General features: G+C 40.0%; 1 protein-coding gene across 5 annotated transcripts in view; it reads left to right on the top strand.

Moving 5' to 3' along the window:
• The window catches only part of TTLL5 (tubulin tyrosine ligase like 5), a gene marked incomplete at its 3' end in the record, with an annotated part of 304,702 nt that overhangs the window by 208,458 nt on the left and 71,668 nt on the right, over window positions 1-24,576 (top strand). For all 5 annotated transcript variants that reach the window (XM_082648276.1, XM_082648272.1, XM_082648275.1 and 2 more), the window contains one exon: window positions 17,172-17,389. In XM_082648276.1, the coding sequence (XP_082504402.1) occupies window positions 17,172-17,389 (218 nt within the window). The remainder of the gene's footprint in view (window positions 1-17,171; window positions 17,390-24,576) is intronic.

Below are 24,576 nucleotides of genomic sequence, written 5' to 3'. Positions count from 1 at the left end.
GGAAATGGTCTTAATCTAGGTCGTTGGTCTTCTGATTTAACAGTTTGTACATAGAACAACATATACAAAAATGTAACAATAGACACAAAGATTCTTGTTGTAGTGGAACTTACACTCTACTGAAATATTAATTCCCTACTCACTGTCTATAAAATGACAAACTCCTGAGTATATGTGTAAGGGAATTATATAAGTATATTGCACTAGCGAATCAGTATGGCCCCAATTACAGAGAAAGGATGACTTCACAAAACAGTCAGGCCGTGAAGACTTAACTTTTTCCTGATAACTCAGGATCATCATTAGAATCAGTTACCGTGTTCTACATGTTCTGCTGGGCTGAATCCGTACTGATTCTGTGAGCTTCCCTGATACTTGGTTGTGTGAAGAAATAGCTTATATCAGCTTGATCTCTTGTCATTTGCTCTTATAAAAATGTAGTGTGCATTAGTGTGTGCAAAATTAATATTCACTCAAAGGCTAAGGTAATGTTCCCAAGTTTTTTTTTTCTTCTATATAAAACAATTATCGTCATGCTCTCTCTCTTTGTTTTTTCAAATGCCGTCCAGGTCCAGAGAAATTTTTATTTTTTTCAGTGTCATTCACCACTTGATCATCTTATCTGTGATAGTATAATCTGTATATTATATTAATTCATTGGAATTGAGAAGTCGTTAAGTGCAGGCATTTGTTTAAGGGTTTGTTTGTTTTTTTAATATTTATTTATTTATTTATTTGGCTGCGCCAGGTCTTAGTTGTGGCATGCTGGCTCTTCGTTGCAGCATGTGGGATCTTGTTCCAGGGACTGAACCCGGGCCACCTGTATTGGGAGCGCGGAGTCCTAATCACTGCACCACCAGAGAAGTCCCCAGGCATTTGTGAAGTAGCTTTTTAGGTCATTTTTACTGGAGAAAAATCCAGACTTCTTATCTGTAAAGCATGGAATATAGCATCATCACACTGCCCTCTGCCATGTAGAAATTTCCTTATTTAAATAGTCTTTGGGATAGCGGAGGCATTTAGGCCAGTTTGCAAACAAAAAAAAAAATTTTTTTTTTTTTTGGCCGTGCTGCACGGCTTGTGGGGATCTTAGTTCCCTGACGAGGGATCGGCAGTGAAAGCATGGAGTCTCAACCACTGGACCGCCAGGGAGTCCCCAAGAGCTTTATTTGGGGTCTTAAGGATTCCAGTTCAAGAGACAGATTTGGGTAATACCAAAAGATTATTCCAAGGAAGAGAAAAAAGTCAGGGGCTTACAAAGGCAAAAGCCACAAGGTTGTTCAAGCATTATGATTGATCCTGATGCACGAAAGGAAATATTTATCCTTAAAGGACAGGCAGTTATGAGTTATTTTAGGGTAAGGGTCCAATAAATAAATAGGCTATCACAAGTTGGTTTAGAGTGTAAGGGTCCACTAAGTATCTTGAGTTTCTGGAACATTGGGCAGATGTTCTGGATTCCTATGTTAAGACAAGAAGTGGTCGAAGTTCAAATTCCATCCCTGCTGAGATGTGCAAAAGTCACACTTCCTCAATGGCCTCCTGGCTCCATTTTAGAGAGCCCTCTTAGCAATAACAACTCCATTTAAATTTTTCTTCCGCAGTATATCTTAGTTTTTTTTCAATCTGTGTAAATTTCTTAAAACTTTTTAAACTTCTGAACCCCCTGCCATTCAGATTACTTAAGAATGCCAACTTAATCAGATGCTGGATAGTGGAAATATATATAGCCTTATTCCCCTTGTTTGAGTATAATCTGTGGCTCTAATGCATCTAGGCAGTTGGTCCCTTTTAATGCTTCCATACCTTGAAATGGTGGATGATTAAAGAAAAAAAAAAAGGAGGTGATTTGCAGAGCACTGAGGTTTTGAGGAAAGAGAGACAGTTTCGCTGATTTTCACTTTTAGAAACTGCTTCATTTATAAGTCCTTCTCATTCTTTTGATTAGCTTCCAGCAAGTCACATTCCTTTGAAAATTCAGAGTACTGCTATTCTTGTGTGGATTTTTTTTTTTTTACTGAGGATTATACTGATTGAGTTTCACTGAACTATGAAGTATATGGAAAATATGTTTTTTAGAATCTGTCAGAATGCCTGTTTTAGGGAGGAGTCAGCACTCCCAAGAAGGGAGTTATCTCGTGTCTTCTGGAGAGGGAACAGAAAATCTTTTATCATAATTTTATATATGTTTATAACATCATTTTATTTTTTCCCCCATTCTTCTAATCCACAGTTGACTTAGGTCAAAATGAGTAAGCGTGAAGCTTGGGACTGTGGGGGAGAGAGAAGGAAACTAAATTCTATTAGCTTGAAGAGTTTATAACTAATAAAATAGCAAATAAGATAGTAAGTGTTCTAACATGAAGAATAGTACCTTAGAGCGCTTTATTTCAGAGGACATTAAGAAACACTCCACAGAAGGAGCAAAGCCCTAATTAGATTTTTAAGCCTGTGTTTTTAGCTCACCTTGTGACTGTGCTAGACCTGACCCTTATAATTACAACCAAATGATCGCTTGAAACATGGTTTGCCTTCTCAGGATGTCCTGTATGTCTGTCCTTGGGTTAACCCCTTTAGATAGAGGTGGTTTCTCTGATGAACTTCTTATGCTTTGGATTCAATTTTCTAAAGTGTAGGTAGGCATTGATATAACTAACAATTTGGTTAATTGCCTGTTTGAGAGCAGTGAGTAGAATTGAAATCTGATTTACCTAGTATCCATTCACAAGAGAGATGTGTTTATGGACCAGGACATTAAAAGGGGCCTTGTATTGTATTGTATTGTATTGTATTGTATTATATTATATCATATCATATCATATCATACATGGACAGACAGTGCCTTTCATAGTGATCTCCTAAAAATATTGTTGGAAAAATAATCATGCAGCCTTTCTTACATTACATGCAGAGGAAGTTCTCCATCCTTTCTGCACTTAGCCAGCTTTTTTTTTTAACTAATTAATTTATTTATTTTTTAGATAACTTTTTGTAGGTATTAATTTCAGGAGGAAAACTCTGATTCAGGATATGAGTTTTGAAATGGGCATCTCTAACCATTCATGTAGTGTAAGCTTTGATCCTCATTTCTGTCTAGCATTTCACTCATAAATCTAGGAATTTTCATGTACCGAATCACCCCTACAAAAGACTGGTCCTGTAGCATGGACCTGGGAGAGGAAAGTCACCTGGAGCCATTGGCGGAGGCTTCCAGGGCCAGAGGTACAAGGAAATAGGTGTGATCCAGTCCGTTTGATAGAGAGCATGATAAACAAAATAAGACAAAATTGAAACTATGAGCTTTTACACACTGATGGGTAAAACTAGCAATTTAAAAAAAAAAATCATTCTAAATCAGAGCAAGGGTCAGCAAGCTTTTTCTGTGAATGGTCATATAGTAAATATTTTAGGCCTTGCAGGCTGTACGTAGGGTCTGTGGTAACTACTCAGTTTTACCATGGTAGAATGAAAACAACCATAGACAACATGTAAATGAATGAGTGTGGCTGTTTTCCAATAAAACTTTATTTACAAAAAAGATGGCAGGCTGGATTTGGCCTGCAAGCCATAGTTTGCAGATCCTTGGCAGGCTGGATTTGGCCTGCAAGCCATAGTTTGCAGATCCTTGGCTTTGAGCAGCAGAACCCCTTGGAGGGTCTCTTAAAACACCGATTGCTTCCCTGACTCCATTTCTGATTCAGTAGGTTTAGGATGAGCCTCAATTATTTCCAAGTTCCCAGATGATGCTAAGCCTTTTCTTCTGGGGCCCGCACTTGGAGAACCATTAAGCTAGAGAGAAAGAGATTAGAAATGTCTCCCTTTTATTTGTCTTCTGTCTTTTGAAAGGGAGGCTGGATTTGTTAAAATTTAGTGTTGCCCTTATAAAATTTCAGGCAATCTTTTTTTTTATAGGAACTTTGTCTCCATCTTTTTCACTTCATCTACTACAGTTTCCTTATCAATAATTTTCCAAACTTGAAAACTTCCTGTTCATTCTTCTTATCAGGGTACATTCTGCTCAGCAACCGCTACTCCCAGGATGCAAGTTTTATGATGGATGAGAGATAAATAATGGGACAGATTCCTCCCTCTTTGTTTTAGTAAGAATAGCTAACTCTTAATAAGCACTTACTGTGGTCCAAGCACTATTCCAGGTGCCTTACATGTATTAATTCATTTAAAATGAGTTCCAGGATAGTTGAGGAAATTGCAGGATCTTGGTATTCTAGGGATGGTACAGTGACTCTGTGTGTTGATACATCTGAATGTGTCTTCTCTCCGGTTTCCCTCATTGCTTTCCACTTCCTTCTCAGACTGGCTTCCTGCCCCTGAAGGAGAAGGATAAAAAACTTTTCTGTCAGCTGAATGGGGGGACTTTCTTGGGCAGCAGTGACTGCTGGTGACATCAGCATGAGTAGCTCTCCCTGCTGGGGTCTGTGAGGAGGGCTACACCGGCTCTGAGGCCTGACTGACCTGATTCTAATTGCCAACGCTGAGCTGATGTTATTCTTGGCCCAGGGCAGAGCGATTACTCAGTAGTTTCTGTTAAAGTGATCCTTTGTTAAACCTCTGCTCTCAACCCCCATCTCCTGCCCTCCCACTCTCTTCTCTACCTACTCCAGACTGAAAAAAGCCCCAAAAGCAGAAAAATTAAGGATATTTTGATGGCCAAGGAAGAACTGCTGAAATTTCTTTTAACAACAAAGGGGGAGAGAGGGGATTTTAAGTACATCTTAATTTTTCACTGGTTTCCAAAGCCCTTCAATTTTTAGTAGACTTAATTTTCAACATCATAAGGTAACTCAAGGTAGGAAAAAACCGTGCATCCTCAGCTCCTCTAATCCTTCCACTCTGTGCTTTACTTCCCCCATCCCAAGATGGCCAATTTCACCAGACTAACCCAGATTCGGTGAGGGGCAACAGAGACTAATGTCCCCAGACAAGCAGGGCAGCGGGGGCAGCTCAGTGTTCGCCTGAAGGGTCCTTTCCGTACAATAGCAGCATCTTGAGGGCCAAGTGTAATGAGCTTTTTGCTAACGGCCTGTGTGTGTGTGTGTGTGTGTGTGTGTGTGTGTGTGTGTGTGTGTGTGTGTGTGTGTGTGTGTGTGTGTGTGAGAGAGAGCATAGTCTCGCAGGTGTGGAAAGGATTCCCGTATAAACCCAGCCAAGTCTTGTTATTCTGCTCCTAAAAGTTCATTGCATGTGTCTAGAAAAATTCTGCCCCACCTGCAGCAGTGAATACTGTTTCTCCAGGCCTTCAGCTGCTGTGTGTTTGTGTTGTAGGGGAGGGGAAAGAAAGAGAAATTCAGCAGGCGCCGGGCTTTTCCAGGCAGCCAGCAATAACACGCTAGCCCCTCAGCGCGGCACAGGGAGAGCAGGCAAGCAGACTGGCTCTGCAGGGGGAGTCTTTTTACGTCTTTCCAAGGAGAGTACCTGGGAAGAAGGTTGGCTGGGGTCGGGGTGGGGGCGGGGTGGGCACGACCTCAGGCGTAGCTCCTGGAGCAGGTTGACTTGAACGTTCTAACATACTGCTGCTCTGTTTTTTTGTTTTCATTTGGTTTTGGGGTCTTTTGTTCAATTTTATATTTGCTTCTGACCTGTATCAGAAATTCATATAACACTTAGTTTATAGCTTGTTTATGATTATGATTTTCTTAGAACCATTTGATTTAGCAGATTTTGCCAAGCCAAACTCTTTTCTTCTTACCTAATGAAAAGACATTGAAAATACGTGAAATAATACATGTAAAACTACATTCAGCTGTTTAGAAATAGGCACTGTGGACAGGCTTTGCAGTCAGATAATCCTGTTTAAACCTGAGCCCATAACCTGCGGCAGGTTATCTGAACTTCCCTGAACCTCGGTTTCTTTATCTCTAGTATGGTGATGATAATGTATATCTGTGGGTTTTCATGAGGATTATATTCCTCAGGGTGTTACCATGTGCCAAGCACTGAACCTGGAGTGTCATTTGTGTTATCACAGTGAATCTTCACAGCTGCCCTCTTATTAGCCCCATTTTCCAGATATAAAAACAGAGCATCACTTATGTGACTTTCCCAGGCTCACAAAAGTAATAAATGGAAGAGCTGGTGTTTTGGAATCCAGGGGTGTCAGCCTCCGGCATCCTAGCTCTTGGCTATCATGCGCTATACTACCTCTCTGACAATATTCAGGCGTTCAATAACTAATAGTTATATGTATTGTTACATACATTTTATTTTTATTTATTATTATTATTTTTTTAATTTATGTATTTATTTTATTTATTTAGTTTTGGCTGCGTTGGGTCTTCCTTGCTGCGTGCGTGCTTTCTCTAGTTGTGGTGAGCGGGGGCTACTCTTCGTTGCGGTTCGCAGGTTTCTCATTGCGGTGGCTTTTCTTGTTGCGGAGCATGGGCTCTAGGCACGCGGGCTTCAGTAGCTGTGGCTTGCGGGCTCTAGAGCACAGGCTCAGTAATTGTGGCTCACGGGCTTTGTTGCTCCGCAGCATGTGGGAACTTCCCGGACCAGGGCTTGAACCCTTGTCCTCTGCATTGGCAGGCGGATTCTTAACCCACCAGGGAAGCCCTACATACATTTTAAATTGCAATTCATGCGTTCGACAAGTACATCGACAAGTACATATTGACACCTATAAAACTGTATTTGAAAAGTTAATCTCAGGTATCTTAACTAGTCTCCTACTAGTCAGATACACTGTTGCAAAAGAAAAGGTTTACTAAACTTTTATCCCAGTTACCTCAAATTCTTAAAGAGATGTCTTAATAAGGTCTTCCGGGACTTAAAACTCTTAGAAATGCCCATACTCTATGCTCCCTTGTGCTTTTATTATTTAGGAGCAGTGTCAGGAATCACTGAGTCTTGTAGAATCCTGAAATATGTTCTAGAAGTTTGGAGATTCAGGGCATGTGTGTGGGTTGTTATTGATAACATAGGAATTATCTCTTCAATAATCACTTCATCCTTTCAACCCTGTTGTTGTCATTGGTCATACTGTTTAATTTTGTTTCTATGATGGTGTTTTTGAGAATACTGTCAGGAAACACAACAGGTGTCTACCAATGTGAATAACACAGATTGACACTTTTGCATGATTAATATTATGCTTGCTTTTTCAATACCATAGAAATCTGATTTTTTTTTTTAATTTATTTTTGGTTGCATCGGGTCTTAGTTGCAGATTGCGGGCTTCTCTCTAGTTGTGGTGCGCAGGCCCTAGAGCGCGTGGTCTCAGTAGTTGCAGTATGCGGGCCTAGTTGCACCGCAGCATGTGGGATCTTAGTTCCCCAACCAGGGATCGAACCCTGCATTGGAAGGCAGATTCTTAACCACTGGACCACCAGGGAAGTCCCCAGAAATCTGATTCTTAATGCATTATTTCAATATAAACATCAGTTCATTAGCTGATTCCTTACTACTAGTAATAGAAGTCCCCTGGTTACCACCAGGGTGTTTTCTAAGCTGTTGCTAGAGTAGGGTCTCTCTGGAATCTTGGAGGGAGGAAGGTGAAGGCAGTGAAATGGGTGTACAGTGAGTGCCTCTTGTATGCTAGATATAGTATTATATCCATTCCACTGATGAGGAAACTGTTGCTCAGAAAGTTTAAGTAACTTACACAAGGTTGCCCAGCTGGCTTATTGCAGTTGTAATAGCTAAGCCAGGTCAGAGGCTTCCAAAGCCCTATTCCACTCTACCTCCCTCCCCCTTGAGTAAGTGACTCTTCATTTCCTTCTTGTTTTATACATTTATCATCAGTCAGAGAAGACATTCCAATTTTATTGTTGCTGCTGCTATACACCCATACACACAAGTATAAAAGAAAAGGTCAACACAATGAATCAAAATTCAGAACTCCACTTGGTTGTAGGTTTGTTAAGAGGCAGCTCTTCACCTACCAGCTGCTTGGGATCGACCTTGTTTGTTGTATATCCTTAAAATGTGGTTTCGCTACAGCTGCCTGGTGGCCAGTTTCATTCCCTCCCCTCACTCTGTGACCTGTGGCTTTTTTCTGTTTGTCTGTGGGCATATGAGGGACTCACAGCAGTAACTTTGCGTGAGATGATGAAAGACCTCATCTTTAAATGTAAAGAACCCCACCCATCTGCAATGGATGCAGCCACAGGAAAAAACTTATCAGGTATATATGACAGCAAAGTCTGTGTAAGATGAACAACAGGTCAATATGTGATATTCTGAGCCAAGTAAAACAAACTAAACATTTGAAGACAAAGACAAGTTAGATATTTATAAACTCTGAATTTAAAGTTGTAAAGAACTCAGACATTGCCTTGTCTAATTATTTCATTTTACTTATCAGACGATGTAAGACACAAACATTATTAGGAGAACAAGGGCCTTACTAAAACTACTAGTAAGTAAAAGATAAAAGAGACAATTGAAAATGAGGCTATGAGTTATTTTTTTTTTAACCAATTGAACTCTCAATCTGGGGTCATTGCTGATCTTTTGAAGTTACCTTTATTTATATATTATACACGCACAGACTCACATACGCATACACTTACATATTTTAACTTTCAAAAGAAGTAACAAAGATTTGCTTACACACAAATTTTTTTCAACCTTTTCTTCCTGGAGTAAAGTCAGGGAAATCTCTGTCTTTTAAATGCGTCTGGTGAAAATTGGACACATTGCTAAGTTTGCTTTAGATTTGCTTTGGAAGGGAGATTTGATTTCAGTGGATTTGCTTTAAAAAGGGAGTCAGCATAGCATAAATGAGGAAGGCAGTGTAGTACAGTAGGGCTGTGAAATCAGACTCCTCCGACGACTTGGATCTCACTTACTACTTGGTAGCTTTGCCATCATGGACAAATTACGGAACCTTTTTGTGCTCTGGTTGCTTCTTCTGTGTATGGAGGTGATGATGGGACCCACCTCAAATGATTGGGAACATGCTATAACATGTAAAGCACTTAGAGCAATGCTAACCATGATAAAAGCTCAATAAAAATTCATTTCTCTTATTATTATGTATTACTTTTTTTCCATTGTGGTAAAAAACACATAACATAAATTTACCCTCTTAACAATTTTTGTGAATTGTACAGTATTGTTAACTATATGCACATTGTTGTACAACAGATTACTAAAACTTTTACATCTTGCATGACTGAGTCTCTGTATGCATTGAACAGCTCCGTTTCCCCCTCCCCTCAGCCCCTGGCATCCACCATTCTGCTTTGTGTTTCTATGAGTTTGATTGCTTTAGATACCTCATATCGGTGGAATCATGTTGTATTTGTTTTTTAGTGGCTGGTTTATTTCACTTAGCATAATGTCCTGAAGTTTCATCCATTGTAACTTATGCAGGATTTCTTTCTTTTTTAAGGCTGAGTGATGCTCTATCACATGTATATACATTTTCTTTATCCATTCATCAGGTGATGGGCATTTAGATTGCTTCCACGTCTTAGCTATTGCATTATAATTTCAATTTGGGGTTTTAGTTAAACCCCCTGTGCCAGAAGCAGAAATTGGTTTAAATGATATTCAAGAAGGTGGTTTAGGAGAAGTTCAAGGCTCGTAAAATATTAATTAGCTACACCTTTTTAAACTAATATTTACTTGTTTGGACAGCTGAAAATTATAGCAAATTAATTTCACAATTGCTAGAGAGAGATGTGAGGAGAAAGAATGATTAATAGTACCATGGTAAAACGATTAAAAGAATATGTTTGTCCAAAGGCATAAATGTCTTATAAACGTTAAAAAAAAAAAAGGAGAAACAGCATTAGCATCAAATTATGAGCCAGCTTTCCATGGGACACGTAGTATTTCCTTATAATAATCAAGGAAAGGTAAGGGAATTATTCTCCCAAACATACTGACAGAAATGTATTTGGTACAGCCTTTACAGAGGGCAGTTTGAGAATATGTATAAAAAAGACAAAGAAGAAGCAGCCTTCTGATCTAGCCCTTCTACTTCAAGGAAATTACTTTAAGGAAATGATCTGGTATATGTCAAAAGATATAAAAAATAACATGATGTTTATCACAACAGTATTCTTAAATAGCAAAATGAACTGGTGACAGCCTTACTATGTGTGTGGTTTCACAATGGAAGTATAAGATTTTAGGGGGCCTACTTTTTCCCACTTAAAAATGTTTTAGGAACTTATTTCCTTAACTGCAAATATAGATCTACTGTGTCAGTTTATAGTATTCTACTATTGGTGATTGGTTAAGTAAATTATGATAAACCATGATAGAAAATACACAGCCATTAAAAACAATCATCTAGATCTACCCTTATATATATGAAAAAATGCTCAAGATAGATATTTGAATGAAAAAAAAGTCTCCAAAACATCAAATATCATATACCATTTTTGTAAGCCCATGGAAATGCATGTATATACAAAGAAAATAAGTGACTATACACAGAAAAAAGTCTAAATGTTACCAGAGGTTATCTCTGAGAGTAGAATTCGAAATGACTTTTTTTTTTTTTTTTTTTTTTGCGGTACGCGGGTCCCTCACTGTCGTGCCCTCTCCCATTTGCGGAGCACAGGCTCCGGACGCACAGGCTCAGCGTCATGGCTCATGGGCCCAGCAGCTCCGCAGCATGTGGGATCTTCCCGGACCGGGGTGCAAACCCGTGTCCCCTGCATCAGCAGGTGGACTCTCAACCACTGCGCCACTAGGGAAGCCCCGAAATGACTTTTAAAACTTTTCCTTTTTCTAATGAACGTGTTTCAAAAAAACAAAAAACCTTTGGTCTGCCAAATATTGCTGGGCATTGTGAGAGAAAGAAATAGAAAGCAAAGCAGAGTCTACAGTCATAGGAGTCTAAATTTGCCATCAGACTATGAGCCTCTACCGATGTATGACTATTAGTTCTGTTGTCAGAATGGGGGGTGGGCCTGTAGTGAGGAAATGTCATCCATGTGATGTCTTAGGGCTAGTTTCACTGGGTTTTCTGATCACGGGCTGCAGCCCTGGCCTTAGCCAGCTGCCTCATAGTTGGACTTCTTTGGTTGTAACACACACCTAGCCCAAGATCTGTTCAAGTGTCTCAATGCTATTGAAAACCCAACTCAGAGACACTGCTGGTATCTTTGGTTTGCGTACATGCAGGAGTCTGAGGCATGTAAGTATATTTGAGTATCTGTTTTTAATGGCCTGCATTGTTTCTCAGATGTTAGAAGGTACAGTTGATTTAGGGGCTGCCTGAAGCACAGTGTTTTCAGTTGGTTGGTGAATAATAGTTTCTTCTAAATTGTTCTGTCCACGTAAGCACCTATATTCACATCCTTTAGAATAGGTGATTTGCACTAGTAAGAGCCTTCTTTCCTAGTTGCTATAGGAGAAGTAGCTTCTTCATTTGTTTTAGAAGTGGAAGGGAATGCCACAGGACTTCCAATCTCTTTGGCATCTCAAAGTCCTGTCTTAGGTGCTTGTGTCCTCAGTCTCTCTGTGTATGAACGGGAGCATCTTCAGGGTTTCTGCCCCATCCCTGTCGAGGTCCTAGCATTGCCCAGTACCTTGTTGCAGTACCGGAAGTTGTATTCTTTCTCTTGCTCGGCTTTCAGTCTTGTTCCAGCTGACAAACATTGTGAATGGAAGACAGCCAAGAACTGCATGCAGGGTGGGACAAAGGCCTTTTGGAAGCTTGCTTTTGCCAAAATAGAAACAGCTACCCTCACCCTCACCCTGGCCCTGAGCTTTTTACAGCATCATACGGTTGCACAAAAGACGAAATGTGTTCTTTGCATTGAACAGCTCTCGGCCTGGTTGTAGCAGGATGAGTGCTTAGCACCTTACCTGCTCAGGAAGATACACCATCCCAGTACTTGAGCTGCCAGAACTAGAAGTGGCTTTGTATGCTACATAATGGGAACTTTATCCAAGTTACAATAAAAATCTCAGATGGGGAGAATAATGCCCCAAATGTTTGGTCTTCTGATATCAGAGTAAAAGGGGTACAAAGAGACATTAACCCCTCTCAATAGAGGTTAACATTTACCTGCTTCATCCCCCTTAATTTTCAAAAAAATGAATTAGAGAGTTATTGATATTTCACCGCAGGGAGGCATCCAGCTCTACTCCATCACCAAGAAGCCTGAGTAAAGGCTAAAAGGGGTGTTTCTCTGGAAGGAATTAAAACACACACACACACACACACACACACACTCCCAGAATTTAATCTCTGAACAGTGTTATCTTTCTAGTAAGAGAGCTCAGATCTTGCTTCCCTGTGACCTTCCAAGTTTCAGTCTGTGTTCTGTCTATCAGAAATTCCTCCTTCCCACCCACGAGTACCCTTCTGTTGTGGGAGAAGGAGGGCCTTTCCAGTCTTTTGTCTGTGGCCAAGCCAACGCTCAAACTGTGGTTTTCTCTGAGTCTCCTTGCTGAGGCATTGCTGTTTCCCACACCCAATAAGGAAGCAAAGGGCTTGTGCTTGTTGACCAGGTCTTATACAGCTGGTGCTTATACAGTTCTCACATTCCCAGGACATTGACTGATGACGGTGCAGCCCCCATCCCTGGGTTAACCCACAAGTGCAGAGTGCTAATACTGTATATCCAAACCTCACATTTTTTAGAAATTATATGGAGAGAACTTTATATAATTCTTCTGCTTATTTTTGAATGAATATCAGGACAAAACAGTTCATACAATCTGTCATTGGTAGAGTTGTAGGATTAGGGCCAATACAGGCTACGGGGTGTACCTGGGGAGGCTGATTTCTGCCAGTAGTCTAAAAACATCTATTTATATGTCTGCCTTTAACATTACCTGAATACTTTCCTGGTTTGCTTCTTAATCAGATTTGATTACTTTAATCTCATTCCACTTAGTCTTGGCTTTGGTGAAACACCTGGGGACTTGTCCACATTACTGACTTTTGGGAGTTTTGGATGGCATAGAGTTGTAATAATTTCATTACCCATTCAGTATATGAGCATATGATCACCAAACAACAAATGAGAACCTGGAAGCTTTTTACTGTATTTGGAAAAAGTATCTGCTTTTTTGAGATGCAGCACATGTTACATTGAGGCTGAAACAAGCTTGACTCTTTGGTAGATTGAGAATTATATCTCAGCTCAGTTAGGGTTCCACTTGGCTGCATGTAATAGGGCACCCCCCACACACACACCCATGGCTTAAACAAGTTAGAGGTTTATTTTCTTTCCCCAGTATAGTCAGAAATCTAGAGCTAGGTGCTCCTAAAGTCCGTGGTGCTATCAGGAACCCGTGCTCCTCCTGTCTTTCTCCTCTGCGGTCCGTTAACAAGTAACTTCCACCCTATGGAAGTTACCTGTGCCTGTCCACCTCTAGGTAGATATCCATGTTTTGGGTGGGGAGAAGAAGAGCAGTAAAGGGCAAAAGTTGTGCACCAACCAACCCAGTCTGCCCCCTTTAAAGAGCTTTCCCAGAACCCGTACCTGGAAACTTCTGTTTACAACTCAGAACTAGGTCACATGGTTATCTCAAGGTACAGGAGAGATTGGGAAATATAATTTTTTAGCTGGGCACACATTATTACCCAAACAAAATCAGGGCAGTTTTATTGGGAAGAAAGGAAGAATTATTAGTACCCAAGCAAGTGCGTCTCCTAAGCAATAAATTCTTCTGATTTATTTTATTTTGTGTTTTGAGATAAAGACTGATCTTATTACTTATGGAACATTGGTGTCTAAGGTCCTGCCACAAAATTTGCATCTAGGAAGGTGAATTTATTTTTGTTTGGGGTCTATAGAAGGGCTTACTTATATTTTGTGGCTGAGTATAAGTTGAACACATACCACGCTAGGCACTATTCAAACTCCAGAGAATGGTCCTATTACAAGATTACATCTCTATGTAAACACAAACTTGCCTATTTTCTTGTATAGGAATTTAACTGATGCTTAAAAAAAAAATCAATAGTTGGTATAATGTGAGTTGGGTTTTTTTTCCATTCATGTTGTAAATGCTTATTAAGCACCTTTTATGCACAAGGCATTCTACTAGGCAGTTAGTGAAACAAAAATTAATCAGATATAAATCCAGGCATTTCCAGTATGAATTGTTCAGAAGCAGAAAAAAGTACATATATAAGTGCCTGTAATACAAGGTAGAATGTGCTAAATGTGATAAGACACATACAAATACATTTTTATAAGCATTTAGAAGAGGGAAAGATCATTTCTGCCAAAGAGAATTGAGTAAATATGATCTGGGGAACCTACACATATGTTTTCACTTTAAGAGTTTGTTTTTGCAGCTAGTGAGCATCATTATAAGACTAGAAAACTATGTTGAAAAACGTAGAACCAACTACCATTCACAAGTCATTACAGATAAGCACTTACGTATCAGCCCGTCCTTTGGTTCCTCAGTAAAAGGCAGTAGTTTGGGAAGGAAGGGAGCATTTCAGTTTCTACTGTGTGCCTGGCACTTTGATTTATTTCAAGAAACCTTTCCTGAGTGCCTGGGCTACATTTACTTATGTGATCTTCATTTAATCCCCAACAATCCAGCCAAGTGATTATAATTGTTTTATGAGGAAGCTAAAGCTCAGAGAGGTTAAGTAACTTGAAAAGGCCACCCAGTGTATAAGTGACAGAGCCTGCATTTGAGCCCAAGCACATTTGGCTGCAGAGCCATGCTCCTTTCCACTTACCTGAGTGTCTCCTTTTCGCTGATGACCTAATCTGGTTTTGTAGCCATAGTAAGTGTTGAACAGTCACTTCCTTCTTCAACCCAGTCTAATGGCAAGTCCTGGAACGAGCTGCCTGAAACTTGGTTTTCATTTGGATACTTTGATTTGTACTCAGAAAGTTAATCTGTTACCTGCTCAAATCTTGTTAGAACTTGACTTCCTTTTGACTTTTCAATAATTGATTTTTGTAATAAATAACTACATATAGATGGTACAAAATTCAAAAAGGTACAAATGATATATAGTAAAAAATTAGTTTCCCTCTCCCCCTGACCCCTAGCTAACAGTTCTTTTCCATGGAGGATGCCAGTTATTTTTAAGTGCCTTTCAAAATTGTTCTGTGCAGATACCAACATTGTATCTATGTTTGTGTGTGTGTATTGGCATATAAATGTATGTTTGTATGTATTCTTTTTTACTCAAGTAGAAGCTTACTATACTCACTGTTCTGATCTTGCTCTTTTTATTCATCTTTTTATTTGTATTTAGATGTCCCAGGAAGATTTTTTAACAAAAGAAAAACTCAATGAATTTGAAATACGGTTGTCACCAGGGCAACATGTATTGAATAGATGTTCTTACTGATGGCAGTTCCGTCACAGTGTGAAAAATCTAACTCAGTAAAGAATGTTTTTATTTCCAAGAGCATTTCACTAACAGTGGTTTTCCTCCTCTACTACTCATCCAGTGAACGTGTTTATGGATGGTCGACATAGGCCTCTTCAGCCCCCATTCTGAGTTCTGGTCTTCTCCCCACCCTGAATGAGGCATCTTTCAAGCACTCTTCAGTCTAAGCTCACTTATTGGGAGGAAGTGGTGAAAATAGAAGCCTAGGTTAGCCCTCTCCTGCCTCCCTCCTTCCTCCCAGTTGAATCTCTCCCACAGATTCTGAGGCCCTCAGATATGGAAACAGTGCTTGAAAGGAGTGGGTTTGTTTTTGAGCCAGTCCCCACAAGCTGGCCTCTGCTGCACCCCTTGGTTTCTGCAGATCACCCAACCCCTCGCCTCCCCCACTCCCATGTACACCCCCATGTACACACTCTGCAGCCCCGGGCTCCTGGCTTTGCCCCTGGGCTCAGGTCTTCCTCAGCTCCCCTTCTGTGGTCAGAGATAGAGGCAAGCGAACAGCTCTTCAGTTCCCTTTCGGGTGGTTTCCAGAGACGGGGAACATCTCAGTCCAGTTGGTCTGTGTGAAAAAGCCCCAATCCTCCACCTCTGAAATCACTGTGCTCTTTGTCAAGCCTCTCAGCCAAACACATTCCCTCCACACAAGACCCCCTCCCTGATCCCCACTCATACCTGCCCAGCCCGGAGCCCTTGGACACAGTTTCCTGAAATGGGACCTTCCAAGGCATGAGTATAGAAGGGTTGGTTAACATTTATTTACTAAAGCTACCCAGTTTGTCTCTTATATCTTAAAAAATAAGTTTACCTGGTGAAGTTCACCTAAAAGGTGAATGTAAGAGCATCTGAACTTATTCCTTTAGGCCTTGCCATGAGGAAATGACATTTCTTCCATGCCTCTTAAAATGTCGTGCCTACAAATAGGTATCAGTTGCCAGAAATCCTTTTAATAAAAAGTCCTACGTATTTTGTCAATTATACTATTTTCCTCCTAATATTATTTTACATTTAAAGCTTTTATGAAGCAATGCATATTGAAAGCAGTGTTAACACAATTGAAGAATCAGGAACAAAATTTGGGACACAAAAAAACTATTTCTAATGGGGTGAATTAAGCTGTAAGAGTTTTTTTAAGCCTCTCCCTGAGGAAGTGTACAATTAAATACATCCTTACTGCAGGTACATGTTGGTGTTTGTGACATCTAGATGGTTTTTAGGTCATTATTTAATAGTTGTAGGCTTACCCTCTGAGCGAAAATACCCTTGTTTTGCTCTGGTATTTGTATATAGTAACTACTATTCATGTAGTAATTTTACTTTGAAAGTGTTTTCAAGTGTAGTTTTATGTTAATCTTTAGGTCATCAAGGTGTTACTACGCCACACTGGCTCCTTCCCTTTCCTCCAAGGTACGAACCTTCTAGAGGAGTTCAGAGTTCTGGGAGTGGGCTGGAATTGAGTCAGGCTTCAAGTCACTTTTGTTCTGTGCTGTATTTCTAGTACTCGATACCCAGCAAGAGGCATTCATTAAATACTTGTTGACTTTAACAATGAAGGGATACTAAGACTGAGAGAGACCAAATGCTTCTCTAGTTCACGCGTATGGACAATACATAGTACCCAGCCGCCCTGAGTCCTACTCCAGTGTACTTTCAGCAAGATAATCTCAACTCTCTGCTAAAAGAGATTTTCCTTCCCTGAACCTAAACCTGCATTGGCTTTATTGGAGGAGAAGTTTTTCCTTAAAAATTACTTAATTTTAACGGTTTCCCATTTCCTTTTGTCCCACCTCAGGATTGCAAACCAGTTACTGACTTACAGCAAACTAATTCGCGAAGGGCATCTCCATCTTTCATTTTTTTCTTTTTCTCGTAGGTGATCTTTGGCAGCCAGACACTACCTAACTCCAATTTATGGACAATAAATAACGGTGCGGCTTGCAGAATTTCAAGCGCCACAGCTAGTGGCCAGAAGCCAACCACTCTGCCACAAACAGTGGTGCCGGCTCCAAGCTCTTCCTCTTCCCTGGTCCCCAAACCCCCGTCCAATCACAAACAAGTCCTCAGAAAGGCAGCATCCCAGAGGGCTTCCAAGTAAGTTTTCAGTAATCTTCTGTTCAGTTTCTTCTGAGTTGTGTCAATTCTATGCAAACAGTACTATTTCTGGAGGCTCGAGAGTTTGTGCTGAAATGTTGAAAAGAACACCTGATGGGGAATAAAGGCTAACTGGTTCTCAGCCCCTGGCTACAAATTAGAATCACCTGGGGAGCTATTGCAACATGGCCAATGTCCAGGCTGTGTCCTGTGGGAGGGGCAGGCACTGCCCTTTTATGTTCCCCAGTGGTTGTGATGAGTGCTGCCACCGGCAGGGTTCAGGGTCATTGCTAACTAACTCTTCTGGCCTCTAGCAGGAACCTCAGTCAGACAGTGCACTGGGTAACAGTGCTGAACTGTGGGCTTGGAGGGAGGAAATGAAAACTTCCTCCTGGATGTGTTTTTCTTTTGGTCATTCTACAGAGTTAGATCTTTTCATATATATTTCAGATAAAATGCAATACTCTTCCCTCACCCCCACCCTTGTTTCTTCATTTTTAGGCATTTGAAAGGGAAGACATAGGATTGGGATTTCATTAGAGGGATTAACTTCATTGACCTTAGTCATCAGGCTCTGTGTAGCAACAATGTTTCTAATACCTTTTGTCATCTACCTGTTTTACCTCAAAAAAGACATTTCCGTACCTGAATCACGTTTTTTAGGTCACGTCCTTCACTGTACCTCCAGCCATCTTCCCTAGTAAACCAGAAATGGACTGGTAAAAGGAGTGCTGGTTCTAACAGCCCCTCTCCATTTAAAATTGGGGAACTTATCAAAGATGTCTGGAAGAGGCAGGCATTCCCTGATGGACAAAGGCCTAGAGGAGGTTTGTGCATTTCTCTTGTTCTCATTGAGGCTCCCCATTCATTTGTCCTTCACAAAATCAGTTTTAGTTGTAAGAAGGAATCCTAGGGCATAGAAAAAGCAGTTAGTGTTTTTCCCCCCTTGGATAATGAATCAAATTCTGGATTTGGATCGAAAACAATCCCTCGTGGTTGTTTTAATAGTATTGCTGCCATTATTCATTTATCCAACAAACGTTTATTCAGTGCCTACCAAGTGCCAAGCACTGTTCTAAGAATAACAGGCATCGTAATGACTTTATAGAACTATCTGGAGCAGTAGGAGAGGGCAGTGGGAAGGCTGCAGTTCGTGGTTGAGAGCCAATAGCACGATCAGAAGGATGTATGGTCCCTCACCCTAGAAAGAATAGCCTTGAATCCTTAAGAGTGCAGCCTCTGGAGCCAGCCTGCCTGTGTCCCATCCCACCCACCCCCCCTACACACACACACACACACACACACACACACACACACACACTTTATTAACGTGAGATCTTCCACAAGTTACAAATCACTTAAACTCTTGACTTCAGTTTCCTTATTTGTGAAGTGGGGATAACAAAGTGTATTTGCTTCATAGGACAGTTGATAAATATTAGCAGACTTAACATCTGTAAAGTACATAGCACAAGACCTAGCACACTTAAGAACTCAGTAAGCCTTAGTAACCATTATAAGCATTCCAAAACCACACTTTCATTCCCAGGTTTGAGAAGCCCACAGTTAGGTGGGAATATCAGTGAGTTGGATATGAATGTTGAATTTGCCAGTGTGCTCCTCGTTTGTGGCTGTTCCAATCATTGCTGAGATGGCCCGTGGTGCCCCTGTGGCTAGTCTGCTGGTGGAGAGGGGGACTTCGTCAGCAGGCAGCAGGGCTGGACATTCGAGGACCCCACTCACTGCCCTGAACTCACTGCTGGCAGGAGAGCACTTCAGGCTTCTGAGATGGAATTGCAGCTCTATGGACAAACTTTGCTTTGCTGCATTTTTGTGGTTTCTTCTCTCTGACGGGCAGGAGTGTGGGAAAACCGGAAGCAGCTCAGCACCAAAAAAGCACAGAAGAGGGGGGGAAGCAAGATTTCTTCAGAATTTAAGAAATATAATCCAAGTATCAAAAGGCATGCTATGAGGCGTTGTTCCAGGAAATAGTTTCCAATTTGCCTTTAAAACTCTAGCACAAGTCTCTGAAGCTAAACAAGTTAGCACTAATGGAGACCTGAACATCCTTTCCCTTATATGTAAACTGCCGTGAGGCCCCTGCTGTTTTCAGTATGCTTCCGACTCTTAGGAAAAAGAATAGCATTGTTTTTCTCTGAACTGACTCAATGAAAAGTTCCCCCTAGGAAGTATCTAGATAAAGTTTTTAAAAATAATCTTTTTATTTAAGAATTATTTTAGATTTACAGAAAAGCTGTCAAGATAGTACACATAAAGATAAATAAACCCAGTTTTCCCCACGGTTAACATCCTATACTGCCATGGTACATTTGAAGACTGCCATACTAAGAAACTGTCATCGGTACATTACTATGAACTAAACTCCATACTGTATTTGGATTGATGAAGTCATTTTTAATCTAGAGAAACCTTTCATGGCTCCCGAAATCAGGATCCTGAGTATCAGTCGATACACTACTCTTATTGTTCTGAAGTAATTCTTGTTCCTAGCAAGCGTAGTAAGTTACTTAACATCTGTGGGACTCAGTTTCCTATTTAAAATAGGGATAATAATAGTACCTGCCTCATGGGGTTTTTAAGAGAAATAAATGAATTAATGAATGTCAAGCACAAATACAGTGCCTGGTACATAATAAATGCTAAATAAATGTTAGGTATTATGGTTAATACTAAGTTGGCACTTCAAGAAATTTTCATGTAATTTTTTACTTTCTTCCTGCAAGATGTGTTGCTTCATTTGCTCGGAGCTTATTGCGGCCTTTATTCGGGCTCAGTTCAGATTAATCAGGAACCCTCAGTTATGACTGGAGGGAGATACAGAGTCACACTCAGGAATGCCATAGTTGTCCCAAGAGACACAGCTAATGAGAAGTCGTGATGAGCTTTTGACCGTGCCAAGCCCTGTGTTTTTGGTTGAACTTCAGGCTTCTCCTAGCACAGCAGTTGGCACTGGACAAATATAGAAGCAATTTCCAAGAGCATCAAAGTTTCCACATCCTAGAGGGTTGAGTCTAGAGAACAATGGAACATAAAAGATGGAATGTCGTTTGGATTTTGGTGCAAAGGGAATTGAGAATCAGAACAGTGGGGTCCTGTTTCTTTATGATAGTAGTCAGGTCACTTTTCCTCTAAAGGTTTCAGCTTCCCATCTGTAAAACAAAACCCACTGTCCCCACTGAATAATTAACCAAAATAACCTGTTTTCAGTCTATTCTGTTGAAAGATTTTTAATGAACACGTTTGTTTTTTAATATTGATGCTTTACGGCCATTTTCCTCATCCTTTCTTGGCCCAACAGTTCTTTGTTACAGTTCTCAAATTCATATATTTATATTTCCTTTAGCTAAATCTCACTTGTCAATTCTGTGAAGAGAGTGGTTTAGAATTTTTTTTTACCTTTTCCATGGTGCCAATACCCTTTTTTGATTTTCCTCTTTAATGTTTGTAACATTTCATAATTTAGTACCAACTTCAGATCCTCCTTTCAAAACTATTTGTGGTATTTCTTCCAAGCAGTCAGCTGAACTAGGAAGGATGACAGCCTGTGAACAACTGCGTGCATATGAACTGTTCCTTCCTTGTAAAAGACCTCTTTTTTTTCCAGAGCCAGAATCACACTCTCCAGGAAATATGGAGAAAGAAACCTGAGATGATTAAAGTTTGCCAGGGAGGTGGGCAAAACTCATAGACTAGAGATGAATTTGGAAGGGCAGGGTCAAAGCTGTTTACCTTGGGACTTCTCTGAACAAAGAAAACTGTATGAGAAACACCAGACTTAACACATTTTTGACCGGAGACGTATTACGGCCACAGGCATTAGTTTCTGCAAAAATCCCCCAGTCAATAATGTGTTAACTAAAGGACTTTTCTTTAAATAGCTGGGGTTACCTTTCCTTGCCAGGTTTTAGGATATCCTGCCTCAGGGTGACCTCAGTAGAAATTGAAGTCAACTGCCGTTCAGTGTCAGCACCCAGGACAGTGGTGTTTGCTAAAGGCTGCTAGGGAGTAGGAAGGAGGAAAGCAATCGAGAGCCCGGGAGCATGTTAAACCAAATACCAACTAATGTGACTGGAACATTTGGTGATGTCAGCAATGTGCTGGAGGTGCTCAGAGGTTAATGTCAGAAAAACATAAAAATAAGGATCAGGAAAAAAATATGCTATATCTTTTTAACATATGAGTCATTAACAGGAGGCAAAGTGATCAGGAGTTACAATGGTCCTAAAGTAGGGTCTTGATGTGAGCACTGAAGATGTCATATTATAGGTTAACCATCTTCTCTCAGCCTTTCAGCCTTTTATTATGTGTAGTTTCAAGAAATATAATTGAATCTGTAGCATATCCATCCTTAAATATAAAATTTCTAAATTATGCATTTCCCAAATATATAATTATAGACTTTCAGTGCTGGAAGATAAAGGCCTGGATGAAGGCACAATGTCGGGCTTCGGGTGTAGCAAGATATACAGATGGTCTGTGGCAGAACCAAAGCCAGAATTCATATCCTCCACTGTGCTAACCCCATACTCTTCTCAGTAGACCACTGATTTCAGACCCCTCCCCCACCCCCCCACCAGTCCATTCACATCCATTCTGTACAGCAAGTGGCAGATTAATCATCCTAAAATACTGCCTTTGGGAAAATGCAGTGTCAGCACTTAGGAACTCACTTCCGTTCCTTTCCACGCCAGTTTTACCACTTAAGTGGCCAATGAAATACGCAAGAGGAGGAAGAATTAGTGTCACCCTCATACTGCGGTGTTGGGGAAATGTCTGTTAGATGTAGCACAAGAAGGATTGCATAGAACAACAACATCGAGGGCTTTATATACTGCCTGTCTATGGGAGTGCAGTGTAGGAAAATACTGGGAGCCCTGGAATACACCAGACAATGCCCTCTCACTCTAAGGGGTAGGCCTGGGGCTAGAAAGAGCTAAGGGCCTGTTGAGGAGTCACCACTTAGACTCCCTTTCCTCTACCAGGCCTCAGCGTTTGGACCTCAGTGGTGGCATTAGGAGATCTTAGGAATTGGTTTGGGCATGACGACGATGACATCAGTCAGAGAACTAGGTACTAGTAATCACTTCTAACCAAAAGTTGCCATTGGGATATGTACGGTCCAGTGGGGAGAGAAATACGTGAGAGTCATAGAATGATGATCTTCCTTTGGTGATTCATACTTAGGTAATTTAAATTAAAATCTTACTTCTCATTCCTGCTTGCTGGGATGTTAAAATGGTAATATAAATGTTGGGTATTTCCCATCTCTCACTTCCCTTCTTTCTTATCTGATTATGAAAATCCCTTTTTTAAAGGTTTGGACAGAAACTTAAAATAGCCTTTGATAGAATTCCTATCAGTTTCTCTGTAATCCTCTGTCCTTATTAGCAAACTTAGACTTTCTTCTCCGAGGATGAGCAAATATTTTAAAATCTTGGGGCCTGGGAGTAGATAGTATAGCTTAAAAGAAAGCTCCGTGGAGAAGATTCAGAGGAGCTGCCAACCTCCAAAATAAGTTTAATCAAGAAAGAAAACAACATTTTAGAAAATCCCTAATGTGCATTGGTGTGTAGAGCTAGAAAAATCTATCTAAGAGAGAGCAAGCAGTCTGGGGTCAGGAACGATTAAATGGAAATGAGAACACCTGAGTGAAAAATTGGGTTGAACACAGTGAATCGAGATTGGGCACTGCAGAAAATTGAATTAATGAAATTCAGGACAGATTTTTAAAATTCTGCCAAAATTCTGAGGAAAAGGTATACAAAGGTAAAAATGATGAGAGAAAAGATAGCTTCAACCTAAAATAGTGAATTCCAGAATGAGAATAGAATAGTCATTATTATAGGCAAAATAGACCTAACATAAGGACATAAAGGGTTTTGAACAATATAATTAATAAGATTAAATTAACAGACATGCAATTTTATGCCCTGCAGAGCTCCCAGGGAGTATTTTTCAAAACGAAACTATCTCAGTGTAAATCCTAAAAAAACGGAAATTATACAGTCTTCATTCTCTGACCACTTTACAATAAAATGAGATATTAAAAATACAGACAAATGTCCAAATAATTTTAGAATGTTAAAACATTCTTTTAAGTAACTTGGATCAAAATTATTTCGGAAACTACCTTGAAAATAAGAATTGTACATATCAGAACAAGACAAGAAAGCCCACTCTAGCCACCTTTATTCAGCAGTTAGGCAAGAAAAAGAAATAAAAGCCATCAGTGTGGAAAGTAAGAAGTAAAACTGTCTATTTGCAGAATGCCACTATTTGCAGACGACATGATATTGCATACAGGTTGCATACAACCCTAAAGACCCCACCAAAAGACTGTTAGAACTCATACATGAATTCAGTGAAATTTCAGGATACAAAATTAATATACAGAAATCTGTTGCATTTCTCTACACTAACAATAAACTATAAGAAAGAGAAATTAAGAAAAGAGTGCCTTTTACAATTACATCAGAAAGAATAAAACACCTAGGAATAAATATAACCAAGGAGGTGAGAAGATCTGTTCACTGAACGCTATAAGGCACTGATGAAAGAAATTGAAGACAAAAATAAATGGAAAGATATTCCATGCTTATGGATTGGAAGAATTAATATTGTTAAAATGTCCAGACTTCCCAAAGCAATCTACAGATTCAGTGCAATCCCTATCACAATTCCAATGGCATTTCTCACAGAAATAGAACCAAAATCCTAAAATTTGTATGGAACCACAGAAGACCCAAATAGCCCAAGCAATCTTGAGAAAGGAAAACAAAGCTGGAGGCATCATGCTCCCTGATTTGAAACGATATTACAAAGCTACAGTGATCAAAACAGTATTGGCATAAAAACAGACACATAGATCAATGGAACAGAATAGAGATCCCAGAAATAAATCCAGACATGTATGGTCAATTAATTTACGACAAAGGAGCCAAGAATATACAAAGGGGAAAGGACAGTCTCTTTAATAAATGGTGTTGGAAAAATTGAATAGCCACATGCAAAAGAATGAAACTGGACTACTATCTTAAAACATACACAAATATTAACTCAAAATGAATTAAAGACTTGAATGTAAGAATGGAAACCATAAAACTCCTAAAAGAAAACAAAGGCAGTAATCTCCTTGACTTGGTCTTGGCGATGAGTTTTTGGATTTG

This window comes from Grampus griseus (assembly GCF_964374135.1).
Source record: "Grampus griseus genome assembly, chromosome: 2".
Taxonomy (NCBI): Eukaryota; Metazoa; Chordata; class Mammalia; order Artiodactyla; family Delphinidae; genus Grampus; species Grampus griseus.
This window is presented reverse-complemented; position numbering and strand designations above follow the sequence as displayed.